The sequence below is a fragment of the Phaenicophaeus curvirostris genome, chromosome 4 (assembly GCF_032191515.1).
Source record: "Phaenicophaeus curvirostris isolate KB17595 chromosome 4, BPBGC_Pcur_1.0, whole genome shotgun sequence".
Lineage (NCBI taxonomy): Eukaryota > Metazoa > Chordata > Aves > Cuculiformes > Cuculidae > Phaenicophaeus > Phaenicophaeus curvirostris.
The window spans coordinates 34,994,844-35,016,107 of NC_091395.1; the positions used below are offsets into that span (position 1 = coordinate 34,994,844).

A 21,264-nucleotide genomic window follows, 5' to 3' on the forward strand; every position below is an offset into this window, starting at 1 on the left:
GAATAAACAAATCAAAGTCCCCATCAATTCTTGTTTCCAAAGGGGGAAAAAAAGAAAATGATTTTCAGCCATTTCTGCCCAGCTAACAACTGGAACTGTCTTTTAAAGCCTTTTACCTTAAGAAAAAGAACCTATTGCCAAGCCTGCTACACTTTTTTTTTTTTTTTTTTTTTTACAAAAAGGCATTGCATCACGAGAACTTGAAGTACACTCATAGATATATCCTTGTCACACTTTAATTGAAAAATATTTTAATATTACATAATTAGTGAAATCTTAACTATTAGGTACAAGCAACTCACTAAATAAGTTAGACACACCCACTTGAGCAACAGTATCAGTAATATTTATTTAAAATACTTTTGCTGAGGAAACTTGTTTCATAGAGATGGTTTTCAAACAAATCAGCGAAGTTATGAAAAACAGAAGAGAGACAAACTCCCTGGGGAAAAAAAAAATTACAAAGAAAGCTTTTGCATACCAACAAAAACCCTCAGTCTTTTGATTTGTGGCCTGAGTCTCAGTCCCAACCTTTTCTGTCTAGTGAACCCCACTATCCATCTTTAGATCTGCTTTGTTCTTGTCATTCTTCACCGAGTAGATGAAATATGTTAAGGTGTCCTTTTCATTCACTGGAATTGTCCTAAAATGGCAGCCAATTATCTACAAAGGAAGAATGCAAGGGAATTAAATAACCATTCTTAGGTTAGAAAATGAAGATTCAGATTTAAATTGACTACATTAAACAAAGTTCAGAAGCCTTATCAAGCAGCTTAAAAAAAGAAAGTAAAACCTACCTCTCTTCAAAAGTCTTAAAGTCAAAAAAGGTAGAACAAAACCATTTTACTGAGAACTACGAGGTCTGACACAAAAACACCAAGACTAGCCCTATGGTTCAGAAGCCAAAAGTGGGAGGGGAGAGGTAAACAGATGGTTATAGAACACATTCTAATCTGCAACAGCGAGGCAAGGCTCAGTTCCATTGCTTCACTCAGTACGAGTGGACACATGTTCAAATGTAGTTATCTTACTCTTGATTGGAAAAATGTCAGCACATGCCACCCCACAACACTTTTGCCTGTGAAGCGGTTTTTAGCCAGTAACATCATCACCGTGCTTCAGCACCCACCCTATTCATCAAATCTTCCCAAAGACCAAATTAGTACTCAAAGGAATCCATTTTTTTGTTGGTGGATGATGCGAAAGCAAAACCAAATCTATCTGTGGAACTGCTTTGCTCTGAACATTGGCAGCATCGTACGCAGCTGTATGTCAGCTCAGAAGGGAATTATTTTGAAGGCAATTATAGCCTATTTTCTTTATTTGTTAAATGAAGTTACAGGAATAGTTTCTTTTGTGTCGGACTTCGTATGAACCAAACATAAGAGATGAGGGTATGATCTACTAAGTAAAAAGCCTAGAAAGGTTTCAAGAAGGAAAAAAACCCAAAACAAAACAGGAGTTCTTAAAACAAACAAGTAATGACTACAGAATATCACAGCAACAGCGCAGAAATGAGATGTTATGGCTCATTATTCAGGCTAGGGGTGTGCAGTGTATCTCTATCAAATCACACGTAGAAACACCTAAGACAATACATGAATCAAGAATTGTAATTGAACATTCAGCTCTTTAGAACAGAGATGTGAATGATGAAAATTCACCGTGCTATAAACACTAAAATAACAATCTCGAAACAGTTCTCAAGTCGCCTCTGTAATACAGAATTCCTTCATCAAAATCAACACCAACTTTAAAAGAAAGCACTCAAAGTACATCATACTTACCCAAACCCATTTTCTGTCCTTTTGCAGAATAATTTCACAGATTAAAATTAACAAGAGGAAGTGAGAAACACGGAACTGCTTATTTAACTACTACAGCGTAGAAGTTTAGCATAATTAGCAAGTTATAAAGCTTTCTAAATCCCATCCTCCAAAAATTCAGAGAAACAGTTTGACAGAGTCCTTTAAAGTAGACTCCTAAGTAACAGCTAGAGGATTATCCATGGTACATTAGGACAGGTTACAGTGCAGTGTAAATAAATAAAGTTCTGCAGCTACGTATCACAAGTACCTGCAAATAAAACAGAGGACATGACAGAATCTCCACCTATTCATATCAAGCAGCACAAGAAACGTAAGCTAACACAATATCTCATAAGATGTACCTAAGGCAGACCCTTAGAAATGTTGGTTTTCCAGAATAAAAATTGCTTGTGCTTTTTCAAATCAGCCCTAAAGATTCAAGACCTAACTCTACCTCAGCTCACATGTAAGAAAACAGAAGACCAGTTTTTAAATTCTTAATCACACTAGCAGCAGCAATATTCTTTTATAACTCAGCCTTGAGATCTCCACACATTTAAGAACCTTGCCTTTAATCCATACAGATTAAGGGAGGCACCAACAAAACGTCTGTACTGAAGTACAACTGACGGTATCACTGCACTGACGTGAAAAAACTCCAATGTATTTACATCTGCATGCTCTACCCGCATCTTTGCAGCAAGGAAGGATTCCTTTAAAATTAAATTCACATGCAAAGACGCTTACATACAGCTGTACTCACACACAGCTTCAGCACTTTTAGAAATATTGATAAGAAAAAAACTAATTTCATAAAGTTCAATTTCTTTAGTTGCAGACCCCAGTGGTTTTAATTAACAGAATTAATTACCGATAGAAGCCTGCTTTCACGTTCCTGCACTTCACATATAGAGAGACATATGTATGCAGTAAACCAGCTTTTAAAAGCAAAATCTGAACCTTGGTACAACTCCACTGCCACCTCTCCGTGGACACTTTAGCAGGACACTTCTGGTAAAGGTGGGACATGCACAGACTACAAATCCACAGTTCTGTGACACTCAGAGACACACAGATCATCTTACTGTTCCAACTCAACACTTCGTATTTTTAAGCTGCATACACTCCTTTCAGAAGTTAAAAGTCCCTCCTGTGCAAAGAACTTCTACTTTTGATTTACTTGGCTCAGAAGCTGTGGCAAATGAAGGCAGCTAGATAAGCAGTTCCCTTTTGTTCTCATAAAATCCAGATTACACAGGCTCTTTATGCAAGGATACATTATATAGAAAACCACATGCCAGAGCAAGTTGCATTTTCTATTATGGAACAAACACTCATACGTACTTCAACAAGCTGTGCTTTGTTAAGTCCCGGTCTGGTCTGTAGTTTGAAGTGTCTTTTGTACCTTCGAAGTGTGTTCACTTGTAACTGATATAAATCAACCTAGAAGAAAAGGGGGAGAAGGGGAGGAAAACAAATCTAATGTAACTGCAAAGGATTCAGTCATTAATAGTTCACCTCTCAAAGACATTTTGGAATCTCACAGATACACAATCATAGGCCATCAGCTCAGCAGATCTCATTTTGACAAAAAACAAAACTCCACCCCACATCTTCCAGCAGAAATGAAAACAGTCCAGTGTGGTTTAAGAGTATTTTTCTATTACAGAGCATGGCTCTGACTCCCTTTATCAGTGGACAATATCTGGAACTCATTCTTGTGCTTTAAACAGTTCTCAGTTTTTCTTCTGTTCCTCAGTTTGAGCATGGTAACACAAAAGCCCAGTAACAACTTTCGTACAACATCCATGAAGAAGCAGATTCAAAGAAGGCCCACATATTGTAATTCTAGCCACGAAACGTTACACAGGTTACATGCAAGATACAGCACATCTGCACCGGGAAATAGCACCAGGAAGAAGTTTAGAAAATGAAGGATTTTTCACTTGATTAGTGATTTGCCTTCCAAACATATCTCTGCCACACAAGCACAACACAGGAATTGTATGTACAGGCATAGTTGTCCGAAACTATTTTTCAGTGTGAGTTGATAGCTGAGAGAATTGCACGAAGTCCTCTTAAGGATACAAACACACCTTAACCCAGTAGTCACTCAGTTTTGAATCCCCTGAAATCTGATCAACAGTCACTTCTCCCAGCAACAGCTTACCCTCCCACCCTCCTTGACAATGTAAAAGAGCTTAAGTCAGATTACTGAATGGGAAAGAAATCTGAGAAAGCAGGCTGAATGAAAAATTCTGCTAGATCAGTTGCAATTACAGTGTATCCTCCAAACTGACTCCATTAAAGACTGGCTGAGGTATTCACTTCCACTTTAATTTAGCAGCCTCAGCTAGAGAACATTTAAACAACAGCAACGCTACTGCATACTTGGTAATGTGGCCAGGCTTGATGTGATGCCACCTTGCATGACAGAAGATGTGTATCCTTAAGTTTACGTAGCACAAATTCCACTTCCCAAGTCACAGTGCGGAATCCACACCCTATAGAATTGCACTGAGGAGGAGCAGCAGCTTTACACCAAGCTACCAGTACTGCAGAAGCATCTTCACCCCTCCTGCAGGAATCCCTTCTGACAAGTAATGATGGTTATGACTGAGACGGAAATGGGAAGGCCTCACATGTCTTAAAGATTATATTTTTATTTCTTATTAAACTGGACAGCAGTTGAAAATAAAGGTAAAAAGCCAATGGGCATCTAAGACATATAGTGATCACATGGAATGAACAAACTGCCGTTGTCCAAACGGCCAGCTGAATCTCCTCAAAAAAGTACTTCCCAGGCAGTTCTCTTCCTTACAGTAATACCATTAAAAAACCCCACTTGCTTTCATGTTCTAGAAATAGCCATCTGTTGCAATGTGGTTTATAATTCTTGCATGAAAAATCAAGACAGGCTTGCAGGACAGCTGTGATTACCACTGCTCCAGAGAGCTACCTGAAGTCACAGAGAACGTTAGCTTTAGAGAGAACTTTCAAAGATGCTACCCCACACTTTTAACAGAGAAATAACACAGCCTACTATCAAACCACTCTCAATCCCTTAAAATCCTCTTAGAGGATCCTCTCTCTTAGCCTTCAAACCAGAGTCACATGCCTTCAGGCAGGGATTCTTGCATAAAGTTTCATCACTTACATTGCTGATATCTGCAGATGCTGATCATAAGGATGCCATTAAGTCAGCACTTATGGAGCACTTTCTGAAGAACGCTCTAAGAGTCCCTCTTAGAAGGGACCAGGTAGGCATGACAGCCTCTGCTCAAAATTAACATGCTGAACAGCACCTGCTAAGCCAGGCTGTAGCGGGAACAACTCTGAGCACACGTAGGAAAAAAAAGAGAGCCTTCAGTGCAGTCTCTCCCACCTACACTGTGCAAAAGGTTTGAAAGCTGTAGTGCACTTGTATAATGGGTGAGGTTCCACTGGACTGCGCTGGAGGAAACAGGTAAGAAAAACACCTTCCTCCTCCACTCCTTTCCAGTACAGCTTCCTCAACATCTCTCCCCTCAGCAAGGGGTAAAACCAAAGAATTACTACCATTAAATTTTGTGTGCTTATGCGACTAAGGCAATGGAGTAACTGCCAGAGCCATCTTCAACACATTTAACACAGAAGGAAATTATCTGAGGGACAGGGCAGTGAAACATTTATATCCCAAGTCCCATGTGCAATTCCCTTCAACCTGTCAACTGCAGAAGACAGATCTTGCTGATATGTAATAAAGCACCTCTTCTAGCAGTATGCTGGAGAGGAAGCACCAACAAGGAAGAAGCTGAAAATATCAATACTCTCAGAGAAACAGAAGACACTCTAGAAATAATCTAGGGACTCTTGTTCATTCTAGTCTGTGTAATTAGCATAGAAAATACACCATAAAATTCAGTTAACTTTTGTTATCTTAAGAACCGAGTAAATCAGTAGTCTTCCCTTTACCCCCCATGCCCCAAAACAAGGGGAGCTGCACGGGTGCTGTATCTAGGCAGATTCAGTAGTCACTAAGAAGAAGTTTAACACAGCAGTTAGAAAGAAAACCCCAACTATTTAGCTACCTCTGGAGTGTCGATGTCTTGTACAGGTGAATCACCATCATCATCGCTGCCTTTCCTCTTCCTTCTATTTCTCACGCTCTGAATTAGGTTTTTGTGGAAGTCACATATATACAGATGTCTTGCCTAGAAGAGCAACACGGTGTCTTTCAATCAAATCCACGTATCCCACATACTTATAATAATAAAATGCACACAGAGAACCCTTCAGCAACCCCAGTCACACCAGCCGAGTCGAGAAAGCTTTTCTACCGCGTTCTTCTAAATGACGGGCTGAGCTACGGCTCCCCGCTACCGGCTTGGTCCAGAGGACACCAAAACGCCGCAGTCTAAGGATTTTGTAGTAAGAGGCTGCAGAGCCAGGGGCGCAGCCCTCCCCTCGGCCAACTCGGGAAGCAAACAAACAATAAACAAGCTTTCAGCGTTCCGACCTCATTTCCCACCTAGATCCCGCCCCCTCCTTGTTTCACTTCCACTACGTACGCGAGGTCAAGCCATACATGCCTCTCTTCTATTTTCTTTTCTTTTTTTTTTTTTTTAAAGTTTCCCCTTTGTACGGATCTGGGAGGAATTCCGGGCGCGTCCCAACCTCGATTTTCAGAGCCGCGTGGTCTGACGCCAGTGAAAGCAGGGAGCTGCGTTTTGGGACCCCAACCCCGGGCTGGGATCGGGTGTCGGGGCTCGGGGGGCAACCTGGACCCGCACGAAATCCGGGGGGAGGGCGCGAAGCGGCCCCGCCGCGTGTTTGAAGCGCCTCCGCCCCGGGAAACCCCGCGGTACCGGGAGAGGGCGAACGAATCAGTTCTTGGGTGCCCGCAGGGGGTTCCCCGGCGCCGATGGCTGCCGAGCGGAGACGTGCAACAGCGCAACACGAGGCGGAGCCGCCGAGCGCTGCCCGCGCCAGGAACAGCCACAAACTATCGCGCAGGGAGCCATGCGGGCTCCGCGCCCGGCGGGAGGAGGAGGAAGAGAAGGAGGAGGAGGAGCGCTTCGCGGCCACACGCTCGGTCCCCGCTCTGGCTACAAAACGGGAGGGGGCGGGGGGCAGAGGCAGCCGGTGTTCCCGGCTCTCGGGGGTGGGAGGGGACCCCCAGGAGCCGGCAAGGAGGGGGGAGAGGGGGACCCCTCGGCAGCAGGCAAGGAGGGGCGGGCGCTCTCCCTGCAGAGGCGGAGCGTTTTCAGGCTGCGCTCCTGCAGCGCCAGCCAAACTCCACCGCGCTACGGGGGGAAAAAAAGAGGAAAACAACGCTTCCCTGCCGGCAAAAAAACCCCAAACCAACAAAAACCCAACCAAACGGAAAAACAAACCAAAAAAACCTAACCAGCAATGAGCAAAACAACAACAAAAACCCACTAACCAAGCAGCCCACCGCCTGAACTTTACTCAAAGCCCTCAGACGCGGGAGCAGCCGGGCCCCACCGCCGGCCCGCACTTACGCTCTTGTCCAGCTCGATCTTCACCTTCTTCTGCGAGATGCTCTTCTGGATGCGCTTGCTGAAGCTGGCGTTGCCGGCGGCGCGGCCGCAGCGCTCGCCCTCCTCGCGCAGGCAGCACAGCTGCCCGGCCCCGGGCCCCCCCGCGCCCCCCGGCCCCGCCGGCCCCTCCGCCGCGCAGCCCAGCCCCGCGCCGGGGTCCGCCCCGCGCTGCGGCGCCTCCTCGGGGGCGAAGCCGTTCATGCCCGAGCCGGGGTGGGGGGACGGGGACGCGCCGGGGTCCCGGCCGGCGCCGAAACTTCCCCGCCGAAAGGGCTCTAACCCCGCCGGCTACCGGAGAGGCGCCGGCGCCCCGCGGGTCGCCCCTCTCCTTCTTCTTCTCCTCCCTCCTCCTCCTTCCCCCCCTGTCATGTGGAGACTCTTCAGCTGTTTCCTATGTAACAACAGCAACCTGCCCGCCGCCCCGCCCCGCCGCGCCGCGCATGCCGGCTCCCCGCGCGGGGCGCACCGGGAAACGCAGTCCCCGCTCCCGCCGCCGCCGCCGCGCCCGCCGCCACGCCGGGACTACGGCTCCCGGGGCTCCGCGCGGGGCCCCGCGCTCCCTCCCCGCCCCCGGCCCCGGCCCGGCCCGCCTCCGAGAGCCCCCGCCGCCCCCCGGCCCTCCTCCTCCCTGCCCCCGGCGTCTCTGCGCTCGGGGGCCCCGGCGCGGAGGGCGCTGCGACCGCGTGAACGCGCTTCGACCCACAAAGGTCGCGGCGCGCGTCCTGCCCGCCCGCTCCGCCACGAACCCCACGTTACTTTTTCAGGCCCGGTTGCTTGTCTAGGATTTTCTACGAAGTGTTTCCTCCCCACACCTCGTTTTCCGCCCGGGTCCCGTCCCTGCTGCCTCCTCTCTTTCCCCGCTCCCCCCGCCGCGGTCGGCAGGGAGGGGGGGACGGAGGGAAGAAAGAAGGAGCGATGTCGCTCTCGGGGAGCGGCCTCCCGGCTGCCTCTCTCGACCGAGAGCGACCGGAGCTCGGTCCTTTGTTAAAGCTGCTTTTGAAACACGTGTAACCGGCCGCCCGTCTGGCGTTCTCTCGGTGAAGGTCTCTGAAGACAAAGGCGACTTGCAGCGCGAGTTCAGCTAAAAGGGCTTTTGGTTAATAAAGGTGACTTTTAACAACAAAAAAAGGAGACCGACGTGCGGAATTATTTTTGCTGGCGAGGAACCAAAACCTTGCTGTGCCCACGACTAGCTAAAATATACTGTGAAACTACTTGATAAAAGCAAGTATTTTTACTTTTGAGACTTTGCAAAACTATGCGAGAGATGCATTTACATTAAGCCATTTAACAATCCAGCTGCCGGCAGCAGAGCGGCAGGCGCAGAGAGCCCTGACCTACTGTTTGTCTCCAAGTACATTCGAAACACACGCAGCGAAGGGTGAGGTTTTGCTTTCCTTCTGAACGGCCACGAACGGTCTTTAAAATCTCAGAAACGGCGCTGACCGTCCTCAAAGCGAGGTGATTTAATCACCGAAATATTTGACCATATCGCTTGCCATGTGTTTTCAGCTTGCAGGAGGAGGAGAGGGATAGTGGGGAGGCTGATGAATGATTTGAGGAGACACAGATCCTGCGTAAGCCAAAGTTCTGCGTGAGCCAGGAACACGATTATAATACAGTTTCAGTTTGTGCTGCAGATGGCTCCTTAATCCGATTGCATAACTTGGTATTAGAGAATAAGGGTAGGTCCCATTTCATGCTCCCCGCTGTCACAACTGAATGAAGGACACGGTAATTGAAGCTAAACCGAACATAACGTCACAGACAGCAGTTACCTAGCAGGCGTGTTTCAGTGATTAGAGAGGGGAATTAGATAAAAGTTGGAAAAAATACAGAACCCTGTTTTGTTACCAGCCGAGCCAAAGACTCCGTGGAGTGCCTGGGTTTAATTCCATGCTCTGCTGCTGTATAATCTCAGGCAGCAGATGTTTAAATCACTTTGAGTTTCTTGTGATTTCACACTTTCAAAAAATGTAATAAGGTTGAAATTTTAAACCAAAACAAAATGAAAAAAACCACAAACCAAAACAAAGGTAGTGAGCCTTAAACAAGAACATAGGAAGCACAAGCTGGGAGAAGTGGGACAATGGTGAGTTCCAGGAATTCTTCAGTGGAAATCTGGGTCATGAATAGCAATTTCTAGACTCTTGAGCTATGTCTTTTGAAGTCCTTTTAGTTCTTCAGGTGGATTTGACCTTTGTGTGAGCATATGGTAATTTGCGTCTGACTGCTGTGATTTGGTACGGTGAAAAGATCACTTGTGCATGTAAAATGCATTTCTGATCCTCTTTGTATAACAGTTTGTGAACACTTGAAAGCCTGATTATGTTACACAGCCATGCTTGCCAATACGTTATTTTATAAGCGGAATTTCAGGTAGAGTAGTATCATAGTTTCATGATTAGATCATGATAAGACAGTAGTGGGGCTGGGAAAGATGGTTTCGCTTCTGCTGTAAGCTGCTCATTTTCGCACCTGTGCCCTGTCCTTCTTCGTGCTTATAAAAACATTCCTATGGCTGTATGGCAAACTGGATTTGGTTGCAAGTAGGCCAGCAACAAAAAAAATCAGTTAAGTGTAACCCTGATTTATTTTACTGCTCAATTGCCTGATGCCCCAGCACACAGGAAGGTCCAGTACAAGGGCAGGACTTGGTGAAGGGATGCGATTGCCTCGCTTGGCATAAATGCTTGCTTACAGTAACAAAGAAATCACAATACTTTTAATCTTGCATCATTTGCAGGATCAAAAAATACGATGAGCTGCAGTTAGATGGTCTTACCAGGAAGTATGAAGTTCGCTACAGGATGGATTTGCAAACTTGCATGAAGCTTGGGCCCCGTGAAATACAATCCCCTCACTTGTCATAGAGTAAGTAATCTACAATTATGATTTTATAACAGAAGCTTTAGTAGTTATTAGCAGAAGTATTCTGATATAACTAAAGCATATATGGGGATGGACTTCAAATAATCATAAAAACATGAAGCATTGCAACCGTATAGATTAAACTTCAAAAACTGAATCAGTTTAAAGGAAATGAGAGTTCCAAACCAGCAACTCTGTACATGAGACTTCACCAGCACTTACAGGCTACACAGACAAGCAGAGCTGAATCACACGGAAAGCAGCAGTGATTTACATACAGAATCACAGAATCACAGAATAACCAGGTTGGAAGAGACCCACCGGATCACCGAGTCCAACCGTTCCTACCAAACACTAAACCATATCCCTCAGCACCTCGTCCACCCGTGCCTTAAACACCTCCAGGGAAGGTGAATCAACCACCTCCCTGGGCAGCCTGTTCCAGTGCCCAATGACCCTTTCTGTAAAGAATTTTTTCCTAACGTCTAGCCTAAACCTCCCCTGTCGGAGCTTGAGGCCATTCCCTCTTGTCCTGTCCCCTGTCACTTGGGAGAAGAGGCCAGCACCCTCCTCTCTACAACGTCCTTTCAGGTAGTTGTAGAGAGCAATGAGGTCACCCCTCAGCCTCCTCTTCTCCAGGCTAAACAACCCCAGCTCTCTCAGCCGCTCCTCATAAGGCCTGTTCTCCAGCCCTTTCACCAGCTTTGTTGCTCTTCTCTGGACTCTCTCCAGAGCCTCAACATCCTTCTTGTGGTGAGGGGCCCAGAACTGAACACAGGATTCGAGGAGCGGTCTCACCAGTGCCGAGTACAGAGGGAGGATAACCTCCCTGGACCTGCTGGTCACGCCGTTTCTGATACAAGCCAAGATGCCATTGGCCTTCTTGGCCACCTGGGCACACTGCTGGCTCATGTTCAGTCGCTGTCAACCAACACCCCCAGGTCCCTCTCCTCCAGGCAGCTTTCTAGACAGACTTCTCCCAGTCTGTAGCACTGCATAGGGTTGTTGTGCCCCAAGTGAAGGACCCGGCATTTGGCCTTGTTAAACCTCAACAGGTTTATACCTCAGGTTTATACCTCAGGGGTGCCAAAACCATAGCGTGGACAACTTGTAAGTGGCATGCAGAAGGAGCAGGAGCTACAGCATCTTGAAAAGTGTGCTTGAATTCGCAGTCAGAGGGACTCAGTGGCCCCTCCTGGCATCGAGGTGGGCCAGGGGCAGGTGGGAGCTGAGCAGCTTGTGCCTCTCTGAGATGCCATATGTCCCAGCTCCCGTTAGCTTTTGACTGATGTGTTTGTAATTTGAGAGAGAAGAATGATAAATGGATGCATCACCTTGGATATATTGCAAGCACATTGTAAATGTATTAGTAATTAATCTTGGAAAAGAAACATGGCTTGTAACTGTATCTATGGCTTCACATGATAAGGTTCAGCTGGGGATATCTACCCCATTAAGTACCAACCACCTGAAGTCTTAAGCATATGTTAGTGCACTTGTGTATTGCACCTGAAATTATACTGCTAGCAAAGAGAATAATAGGGAAAACTATTGGTATAAATTTTTCATAGGGAATGCACATTTTCCTGTATTTCAATTAAAAATAGATCCCTTTAAAACTCTTTAAAAATTCTGCAAATTCCACCACATGCCCTGCTGTTTTTGATAAAAGAGCAACTGTCTGTGATAAACAGTGACTAAATCTCTCCTTCCTTATCAGGAACAAGACCTGTTCCTTTTATTGCACTCTCCTTTCTCTGATCTTCAAAGCCCTGATTTTCCCTTACCACTCCAGCACCAACTAACTGGGCTACAATTGTTGCTTTGTCTCCGATTTATTGCTGAATGTGTTAAAGCATAAAGCCCAAAGCATAGGAATATCGAGACTTGTCTACAAACTGTGTTTTTATTTTTACTTGTTTATTTGTTTTATGCTAGGTTAGCCAAAATGTAACTTTGGTTCATAAATTGTATGATAAAACTTAATCTCTACTAGCAGACATAGAGCGTATTGTAATATAAGCAATATAGTAAGATAAAAAAATCATACCTTTAATCAAAATAGTGATATTGGTGCAACACTGGTATTTCCAGGCCTTTGAGTATTCCAGCTGAAGTTAATGTTCCTCTTTCAAGTGTTCGGCCTTGTACAATGGAAACTAAGGGTATATGGAAGAGTTTATGTAACACAGGCTTTTATTAAACGATTTAAAGCAGTAAACAGGGTCCAGAAATAAACATTGCATTTTAAGAATAATCTAGGTGTTATAGGATTAAAACTGATAAGCCTGTGTACTGTAAAAGCTTTACACATGCCTCTTAACACTTTGTGCCAGTTCACTTTTGCAATAAGCCATTAGTTACAGGAGGCATCAAAGGACCTTCTGCTAGAAGGCTTCATTTCTCGGTACAAAAATACAGAAATATTGGTACTGAAACTTTAGGTGTTCTTTGTTGAACGTATGTGACAAATTGGTTATTGGAGGACTTGAACAAAGAATTATAACACCTCCTTTTGGTTCGTACAGCAACAGTAAATATAGCATAAGGGAGATACCTCAAACACAACAACTTCCCAGAAGCCAACAGAGAAGCAAACCTCCACCTTTGCACTGAGGTATCCAGTAGGTTTCAGCACCCCTCCTCCTCCTCACAAGCCCCTATTCAGCCAAGTCAGAAGTACACATCCATCTGCTTGATTCAGAGTCACTGTTCCACCGATCATTTGTCCAGACAGGTTGCTTCGATTAATATTTTGTTTCACAATATATTAGATCTCACAGTCAGAAAGAGACCCAACAAAATAATGATCTGTGCTTTTCTAAAATGCAATGTGACTATTTGGAACAAATAGTTTAAAGTATCAATCAGTCCCACAGGCTTTGTTTAGCAGTGCAAATTGAGCCATAAATAACAGGCAGATAGTTGTAATATATTGCTTAAAAGTAACGTTTTAATCCTCTGAAAAGAAAAAAAAAAAAAGCTTGCTCAGAGGAACATTGTCATATCTTTTCAGAAAATTTTGCTGATCTCAAACACACTCTGTACCACAAAAAACACGGTATACTCTTTGCTAGTCATACATTTTGTGAACCACTGTTTTCTGTTCACAGGAATTCAGATTTGACACTGTCATTAATCACTTGCTTTTTGTTTTGAATAACATGTACTATGCCATCTTTGCAGTTTTGTCAGAGGATCCTTGAAACTATGTTGTTCCTTTACACCATCATGTCCTCTTCTAATATGGATTCATTTTACAGAAAGGAAAATGGGAAACTTCTATAGCCCTGAAGCCTCTTCCAGTACCCTTGTCCTTTGCAGCAGAGCTTTAAGCATCTGTAGGTCTGACTTAGTTCTTGTTGAAGTTAACAGCAGGTTTTAAGTGCCCCTTGGGGGCAGCTGAACACTTCCTCCACCTGAGTCCAGACTCCATCTTTGAGAAGATCTTTAGAAGGTATTCAGAGTCTGTCATTAAAACCAAAATAGAGTCTGATACTAATAAAGTGTCGTGGATGAGTGGATTGCATCTCACTGAAAAGAGAGAAGCAGCAATATGTTTTATTAAGGTAAAGTAATAATTCGACAGAGTTCAATAAATTCAATGGAATTTAACAAAGCTTAACAGTGGTTTACCAAAGTTCAGTAAGTTTGATGGCAAGATTCACCCTATTAATAGCTGCACAGAAGAAACATACAAAGGAAAATAGAGTTAGCAAAGCTTACAAAATTTAACAAGCTATTAGTCACTTACCAAAGATCTGTTACCAAGGAGTCTCTTATTCTTGAGGAATAAGAGATCTCTCTGTCTCAGGCAAGGAAGTGTCTTTGAGTCTCAGGTGAGGAATCTCAAACCTTTCGAGGCTCCCTGCTCAAGGGGAGAGCCACCTGAAGAGAGTCACCTGGTGGCAGTCTAGCTGCAATTCAGAGGGAGCTCAAATCAGGCTCATCCAATGATCTGCTATTGGTAAAAGGTCTCTCTGGCCTAAGGAGCACTCTTGAGAGGCATCTTGGCATAAGAAGAGCTCACCACCGTGCAGCCACACTGCCTAGCAGGGGTTGCTCAAAGAAGGCTGATTCAGGCTGTCATATTTATGGGATAAAAGTGGTTGGCTTACAGTCAAATCACATGCAACAGAAAGGTATGCATGAGACTCGTGCCCACAGCTTTCTTTGGTTTTTGATAAACAAGTTTTGGAAAACTTACCTGTTATTTATGTGTTAATTGCATTGGTGTTCCAAACTCATATGTATTCATGTTTACTGTGTGACTCAGCTCCTTTGTGGGTTTTCAGAGAACAGGTTGAAACTAGAGGAGTTCTTGGCTTGGCTACAGCTCAGACTTATCTCTTTTGGAGCCTGAACCACACTGCTGCTAGTTTAGTAAAGGGGTCAAGTGCATCCATCACAAACATATTTTTATAAAAGTAAAAATGAGTAAAATTACACATGGCGTTGGGACTTAAATGCTTTCCTGACTTCCTGCAGAGCTTATTCTGGGTAAAAGATACGGGCTTGCACTCTGACAAACTCAAGTATAATGATAGTTTTGAACTGCAGAAGAAAAAACCTTTTTACCCACTTAAACTGATTTAATTGTGTGAATGAGTCACTGTACAGCTATCCACATTTTAAAGCCCCTCTAAACTGTCTGTGAAACTATCTAATGGATGAAAAAAGGCAAATCACTGCTTTCTTCTCGTACTTGTAAAATGGTATTAACAATATTGCAAAACATGAAGGAGGTCTATTAAGTTCTCCTGGGATAAAGTGTTACATGAATATTGTTTCAAATGTAAATAAGAAAGTAAAGTGAGGTCCAGGAATAGAGAAGTAAAAACCCCCAAACAAACAACAAACCAAGCCATAATAGCCCAATGCAAGTAGGAAAAAAGTTCTTGTCAAATTAAGGCTGAAAAAGTACAGCTAACAATTATTGTGACGAGGAATGGCTAGCTTTTCTAGAGTTATCTGCATTAGTACCACAAGAGATTTCTTGTATTTATTTCCTATCATATGACCGCTGCAGTTCAGTCTCTGCTCTGCAGCTGTCCTGGGCAGTGTCTAATGCAGGCTGCCTTTGTTTTATGTATTTGCTACACAGCACAAAGTCAAAACAAGTTCTTGAGCTTTCAGACTAAACCAGCCTGGTGTAACACAGACACTGTTTGCCTATGAGCTGCTTAACTGGTTATGCAGGCTTTAGAATAGCACACATAGTAAAACTGTGATGTTTAAAGGGCAAATATACATCCTTTTAATAAAATAAATTATTTGCATGTTATACAACAAAAGAAAAATGGGAAAAGTTTTCATATATTATTTTAAATGCAGTTCTTTAAGATAGTGACAGAAATACCAGTTTTGGGGACTATTGGGAAGCTGCAGTTACATGCTTTATTCTAAGTACCAAGAAAGTAACTGCTAATAACTGGAATGCTGCAGTAAAATAAGTTTTGTGTTGAATTTAAGTAAGCGGTAGCCTAGGTAGTTCTGGTTTTTGCTTTGTTTCTTAAATCTCCTACCATATATCTAGTTTGAGATGCTCACATGAAATACTACAAAATCATAGTTGCTCTCTGTAAATTTTGCAACTCACAATAAAAACAAGGTTTTAAAGCAGTGACCTATTATAGTGATTTTTATGTCTTGAATATTCATTTTCTGAAACAAAAGTTTACTGCTTAAAGCTAAATTTGCTTTTTATTTCAGTATCTTGCATTACTATTAGTGAAGTCAGGTGACATTAAAATTGACAGCAGCTGTAACTTGTTCTCATTATTCATTCAGTAAACACTGACTTCTCAGGTCCAAAAGGGAGACCCTTTCAGCAGTAATCGTTCAAGAATGATCAATTTCCAAAGCAGAATTTTATTGCCATTAAGGCATATCACACACAGGAGTTTGGGTAATAGCAAGAGTCTCTGGGGAGAGACAGTGGAGCTTCTTCATCCAGCTGACTGAATTCAAACTGACAATATCACCATATAATACACTTACACCAGAATGAAAGTTTGGTCAGAGTTAAGGTCATGTAACTGTAATTTGCAATTTCCTCAACTAAATGATGGAAACGTTAATTCAAATAAAAGGTCTTTGTTGCTTTCTTCCCTTCCTTTGTGCACGCTGACACCAGTACCCAGAAAAGCTGTAAGAGCTGCCCACAGAAGCCATGGGATCCAGTGCAATGTGAAGTATTATCACTCCAATCACACATTTTTGTTGCCCACAACATGCTTTTCTTTAAATTAATTTCTCAGCTCTGCAACTTGGTCTCACCCACCTGGTCTTTTCCCTTCCTTCCATCCAGTGTTTCTACTTACCACATTGCTTATCTCTCCCCACATACAGTTCACTGAAAATTAAATGAAGTTAACAACAGTGCCCAAAATTGTAATTGTGGAGCACATTAGAAATGCAAAATGGCTCAAAGGCAGGGAATTATAAAACTTGACAGTCATTTCATGAGCTGAATTATTCAAGCAGAAATAAGCCTCAAGTCCTGGAGTTTATGCTTCTTCCCCACAACTGTCATCCACATATAGTTAATAAATTAACCACATGGACCAAGCAAGTCAATACTGCATAGATTGCTGCTTTAGAAGAGTAACAGTGACTGAATCTCTTGAGACAGAATTTGTGGTTTTGTCTGAAAAGGAACAGTGTGGTGTAACGAAAAAATGGTGACAGCTTATTGTGGAAGCAGGCACATAGAGAAGTGCTTTTCCAGGCATGAGGGTGCTGAGAGGAAGGCACAGCTTTGGGACTAACAAGTTTCTAACATCAACATTCTTGCTTGGAGCTTTCAGCATTGGTGCTGCTGTGGAAAGCTTCCAGTATCATGTTCAAGCGTGGAAAATTTTCAATACTGCCTTCCTTGTTGGAGGACAGACAGATGTTAAAGAATACAACTGTTTGCTTTCTTATGCTGTCCTATGTTGCATGATATTGGATGACATAACTGTCTATGTATATATTTAATTGTAAGAAAAGCTTTCTTTTTCAGAGAAAAGATTCCAGAAAATTAATATCTTTAAAATAATAAAGAATCTAATTTATTTCTTTAAACATCTGATTAAATCATTTGGAAGGCAGGTCTCATTTTTTCCCATAGCAGTAATTACACTCTCTCACCCTACCTGCTTTTCCACAATCATTTTCTTTATATTCTTAAAGCAGATACGAAAACAGATGCAACAGAAGAAAAAGTCTCATTGCAACTATATTCCATAATTTCCAAAGACTGTTCCAAAGTAACTTTTCCATGTACTTGCTATGCTAGAAGGAAGAGTAACAATATGTTAATAATAACCTTACATAAAGCTTTTCTTGGTTTTGTTTTTTTTTTTTTTTAATGTTCGATAACTGACAGAGAATGGATTTGGAAGAGTAAAATGAGAAAAAAAAACCTCTTTTCAACTGCTAAAAATAATTTTTGGTGCCTGTAGCCATGCTGCTGACTTTTTAGGGACAAGCTCACAGAGGTCATGACTTGCTCTTTCAGAAGCACTGACATTGAAAAAAAGCCCATTTCCTGAAAACTGGAGGACCACTTCATTGGTTCTTTCAACTGCATCAGTGAGGATTCAGAAGTAAAACTGATTTTGATGGAGTTAACCTACATTTTTGTATGACTGTAGACAACACAGAAAGTACCTATGAATTTGTTTGAATGGTGTGATATTGAGTTCTATAGCTGTCTGGTGGACAAAGTATGTTTTTACAGCAGAGGTACTAATGGCTGTACTATGTTTCATTCAGTGCACACTAGTATTGTAAGATTCTACCATCTGTTACAAAGCTACTTTATTAACTGGAACACGCTCCACAAGAAACTGTCATATACAGGTGGTTTACCACAAAGCGAATGAGTAACCCATCTGGCAGCCTACTTCACCAAATAAAAGTGCTTTCCAAATAAGATATGAAGTAAAGGCATTTTTAAAGATACACAGCAAATTAAAACAACTCCTTGCAAAGTGGCTAGGCCTTCACAGAATTCAGTACCACAGAAGGGAGAACGTTAATTTGCTACTGAGAAGTAGTGGAATGGTTTACAGTAATAAATACCAAAACACATAACATCCCCTGTGTAAATGTTTATTTTAGAAGATAAGTATAAGCTTTGTTTGTAGGTTAAACACTATCAAAAGGAATAGCCACGGAAGTTAGCCAATACTAGAAATCAGATAACTGGCTTCTGACAGGCTTTGACATCTGCATCGCTCCGTCAATTTACCTCTCCATTACCCTCTCTTCAAAGAGGATTTTGACTTTTTCCAGTTTACTTTATGTATTTTAGGGCTCCAGTTTGAACACACACACACACATAAAGCTTAATATAAAATAGGGAAGAAAGAGGCATTTACTACCATGTTAGTGTTCAGAGTGAATATGTATTTGTTGGAAGGAAAAACCACAAATGAGCTTGAAGGGCTGGACCTGATAAATGCTGCTTATTCAAGTCCTTTTACTGGATGTGGGGAGACTCTGGAGATCAAGACATTAACCCATCTCACACCTGCAACCGGTCAACACGCACAAATAGCTTCGGATTTCTTGTGGCTGTTTAGAGGTCAACAGTAAAACTCTACAGAAAGCACGGCACCTTCAGTAATCAAAGTTATAACCTGCTTTTCATCACTGCTACAGATGACACCTGAAAGAGCTGGAGCATTAGAAACTGCTTAGATTAGTAAAGATTATTTACCTAAATTGATGTTAGCTAGAGAATTGGATCACAATAACCAGACAAAAGAAAATCAACCTCAGCAAACCCCATATCACGTAGACTAGGACCAAGCCACAATTAAATAGACTAAATGACTGAACTTGGGTTTTACCCCCAAACCAAAAGGGCTGGGTTCACGGCTGGCAGTTCACTTAAAGGTGTGAACTCGTTCTGTCACTCTAATGGGGCATTAGAGCTTCGGCCTGGTTTTGCTCCCAGGCTTTTGCTGCTGTGGTTTTCAAAGAGCCAAGCCCAAGGAGAACACTTTCCCTTTTGAGCCTTGGCGACTCCAGCTTGGTGTGAATTCACCCCACCACCACTGGCCTTTCCCTATGATTGCCGTCAGTCCCAAAGGGGCTAAGTGGCATGTCCCTTACTGCCCCAGGGGCTGCTGCGCACCCCAGAGAGGAAAGTGCCCCAGGGAGGGCCTTGCTCAGCAGCATGAGAATTAATTGATAAGTTTTGCTGCAGCTGGTTTGTATGTTTAATTATCTCACCATATAAATCTATCTTGTAAGATGTAGCTGTTTTAGGTCAAGAGATAACCTGTCTTGGGGCTGCGAGAATTTATTGAAATCATAGAATCATAGAGTAGTTTGGGTTGGAAGGGATCACCTAGTTCCAACTCCCCTGCCATGGGCAGGGACACCTCCCACTAGACCAGGCTGCCCAAGACTCCATTCAACCTGGCCTTGAACACCTCCAGGGATGGGGCAGCCACAACTTCCCTGGACAACTTGTTCCAGTGCCTCACCACTCTGATGGTGAAGAAATTCTTCCTTATGTCTAGCCTAAATCTGCCCCTCTCCATTTTATACCCGTTCCCCCTCATCCTGTCACTACAAGCCTTTGTGAACAGTCACTCTCCAGCTTTCTTGTCGGCCCCTTTTAGGTACTAGAAGGTCGCTATAAAGATTTCCTCTTCTCCAGGTCTCTCAGCCTGTCCTCATAGGAGACGTGCTTAGTTTTCTTGTAAAACATAGCTGGTTTAGGTTAGGAGATAACCTGAAGGGAGTCTCCAGACATGGCTGGACAATCTAGAAAAGAATGAAGATTCTTTGAGGATTTTTCTTTGTCTAAAACTAGTACATATACCCACTGCTTTTGTAAGATGGAATGCCTTTTTTAGGAGGGCATCCAATTCAGTGCTGAATTGTTAAATAAAAACATTATTGCCTTTGCTTTGAAGATTTTGCTCTTTTCAGTATTTACCAGTGTTTCTCACAGTGGCACAATGGAAGCTAAAGTCCAGTTCTAGAAGAGACGGCTGCTGCCTGTCACGCTTGAGGAGGCGTGAAGGAGCAAGAAGGGAAGGATTGACAGCTGACTGAATATGAGCCAGCAGTGTGCCCAGGCAGCCAAGAAGGCCACTGGCATCTTGGCTTGTATCAGAAACGGCGTGACCAGCAGGTCCAGGGAGGTTATTCTCCCTCTGTACTCGGCACTGGTGAGACCGCTCCCTGAATACTGTGTTCAGTTCTGGGGCCCTCACCACAAGAAGGATGTTGAGGCTCTGGAGCGAGTCCAGAGAAGAGCAACAAAGCTGGTGAGGGGCCTTATGAGGAACGGCTGAGAACACTGGGGTTGTTTAGCCTGGAGAAGAGGAGGCTGAGGTGAGACCTCATTGCTGTCTACCTGAAAGGAGGTTGTAGAGAGGAGGGTGCTGGCCTCTTCTTCCAAGTGACAGGGGACAGGACAAGAGGGAATGGCCTCAATCCCCACCAGGGGAGGTTCAGGCTGGACACTAGGAAAAATTTATTCACCAAAAGGTTATCAGGCACTGGCAGAGGCTGCCCAGGGATGTGGTTGACTCACCCACCATCCCTGGAGGTGTTTAAAAGACGGGTAGACGAGGTGCTCAGGGACATGTTTTAGCGGCAGATAGGAATGCTTGGAGTCAATGATCCAAGAGGTCTTTTCCAACCTGGTGATCTGCTGATCCTATGATCCGCGCGCGCCTCGCGGGGAGAGGGTTGGCAGGGGACGGCGTCCACAGGACAACCTCGGGGACCCGATCGCCTCGTCCCCAGCCCCTCCCGTCCCCCTTCCCCAGCTCCTCTTGTTTTTGCCGCCCTCCTCGCTCCCTTTTGTATTTTCAAACCACGCCGCAGCCCCCCGCTCCGCCCAATCGGGAGCCGCCCGCCCCCCGCCGCCCAATCACGAGCCTCCCCGCGGTTTTTTAAACCGTCGCACCCCGCCAATCACCGCCCAGCGCGCGGCGCCCCGCCCCGCCCCTCCCCGCCCCCGCCCCGCGCGCCCGAGCCGCGACCGGTTCCAACGAGAACGAAGCGCAAAAACGAACACCTCCCCC

The 21,264-nt window shown here is 44.0% G+C and overlaps 1 protein-coding gene across 1 annotated transcript; it reads right to left on the reverse strand.

Annotated features, from left to right (window-relative positions):
• Positions 1 to 324: 324 nt before the first annotated feature.
• On the reverse strand, positions 325 to 7,713 carry SAP30 (Sin3A associated protein 30). Its single transcript, XM_069855763.1, has 4 exons — positions 7,313 to 7,713; positions 5,879 to 6,001; positions 3,153 to 3,251; positions 325 to 663 (listed from the first exon to the last, which is right to left on the reverse strand). Exons 1-4 carry the CDS (start codon positions 7,550 to 7,552, stop codon positions 541 to 543), a joined length of 585 nt encoding a protein of 194 aa, XP_069711864.1. The 5' UTR covers positions 7,553 to 7,713; the 3' UTR covers positions 325 to 540.
• Positions 7,714 to 21,264: the final 13,551 nt, after the last annotated feature.

Coding starts and splice junctions, on each gene's coding strand:
- SAP30 (XM_069855763.1), bottom strand. CDS start 7,552: ATGAACGGCTTCGCCCCCGAGGAGGCGCCGCAGCGCGGGGCGGACCCC. Junction 6,002..7,312: donor AGATCGAGCTGGACAAGAGC/GTAAGTGCGGGC, acceptor TTGCTCTTCTAG/GCAAGACATCTGTATATATG. Junction 3,252..5,878: donor AAGACATCGACACTCCAGAG/GTAGCTAAATAG, acceptor CTTTTCTTCTAG/GTTGATTTATATCAGTTACA.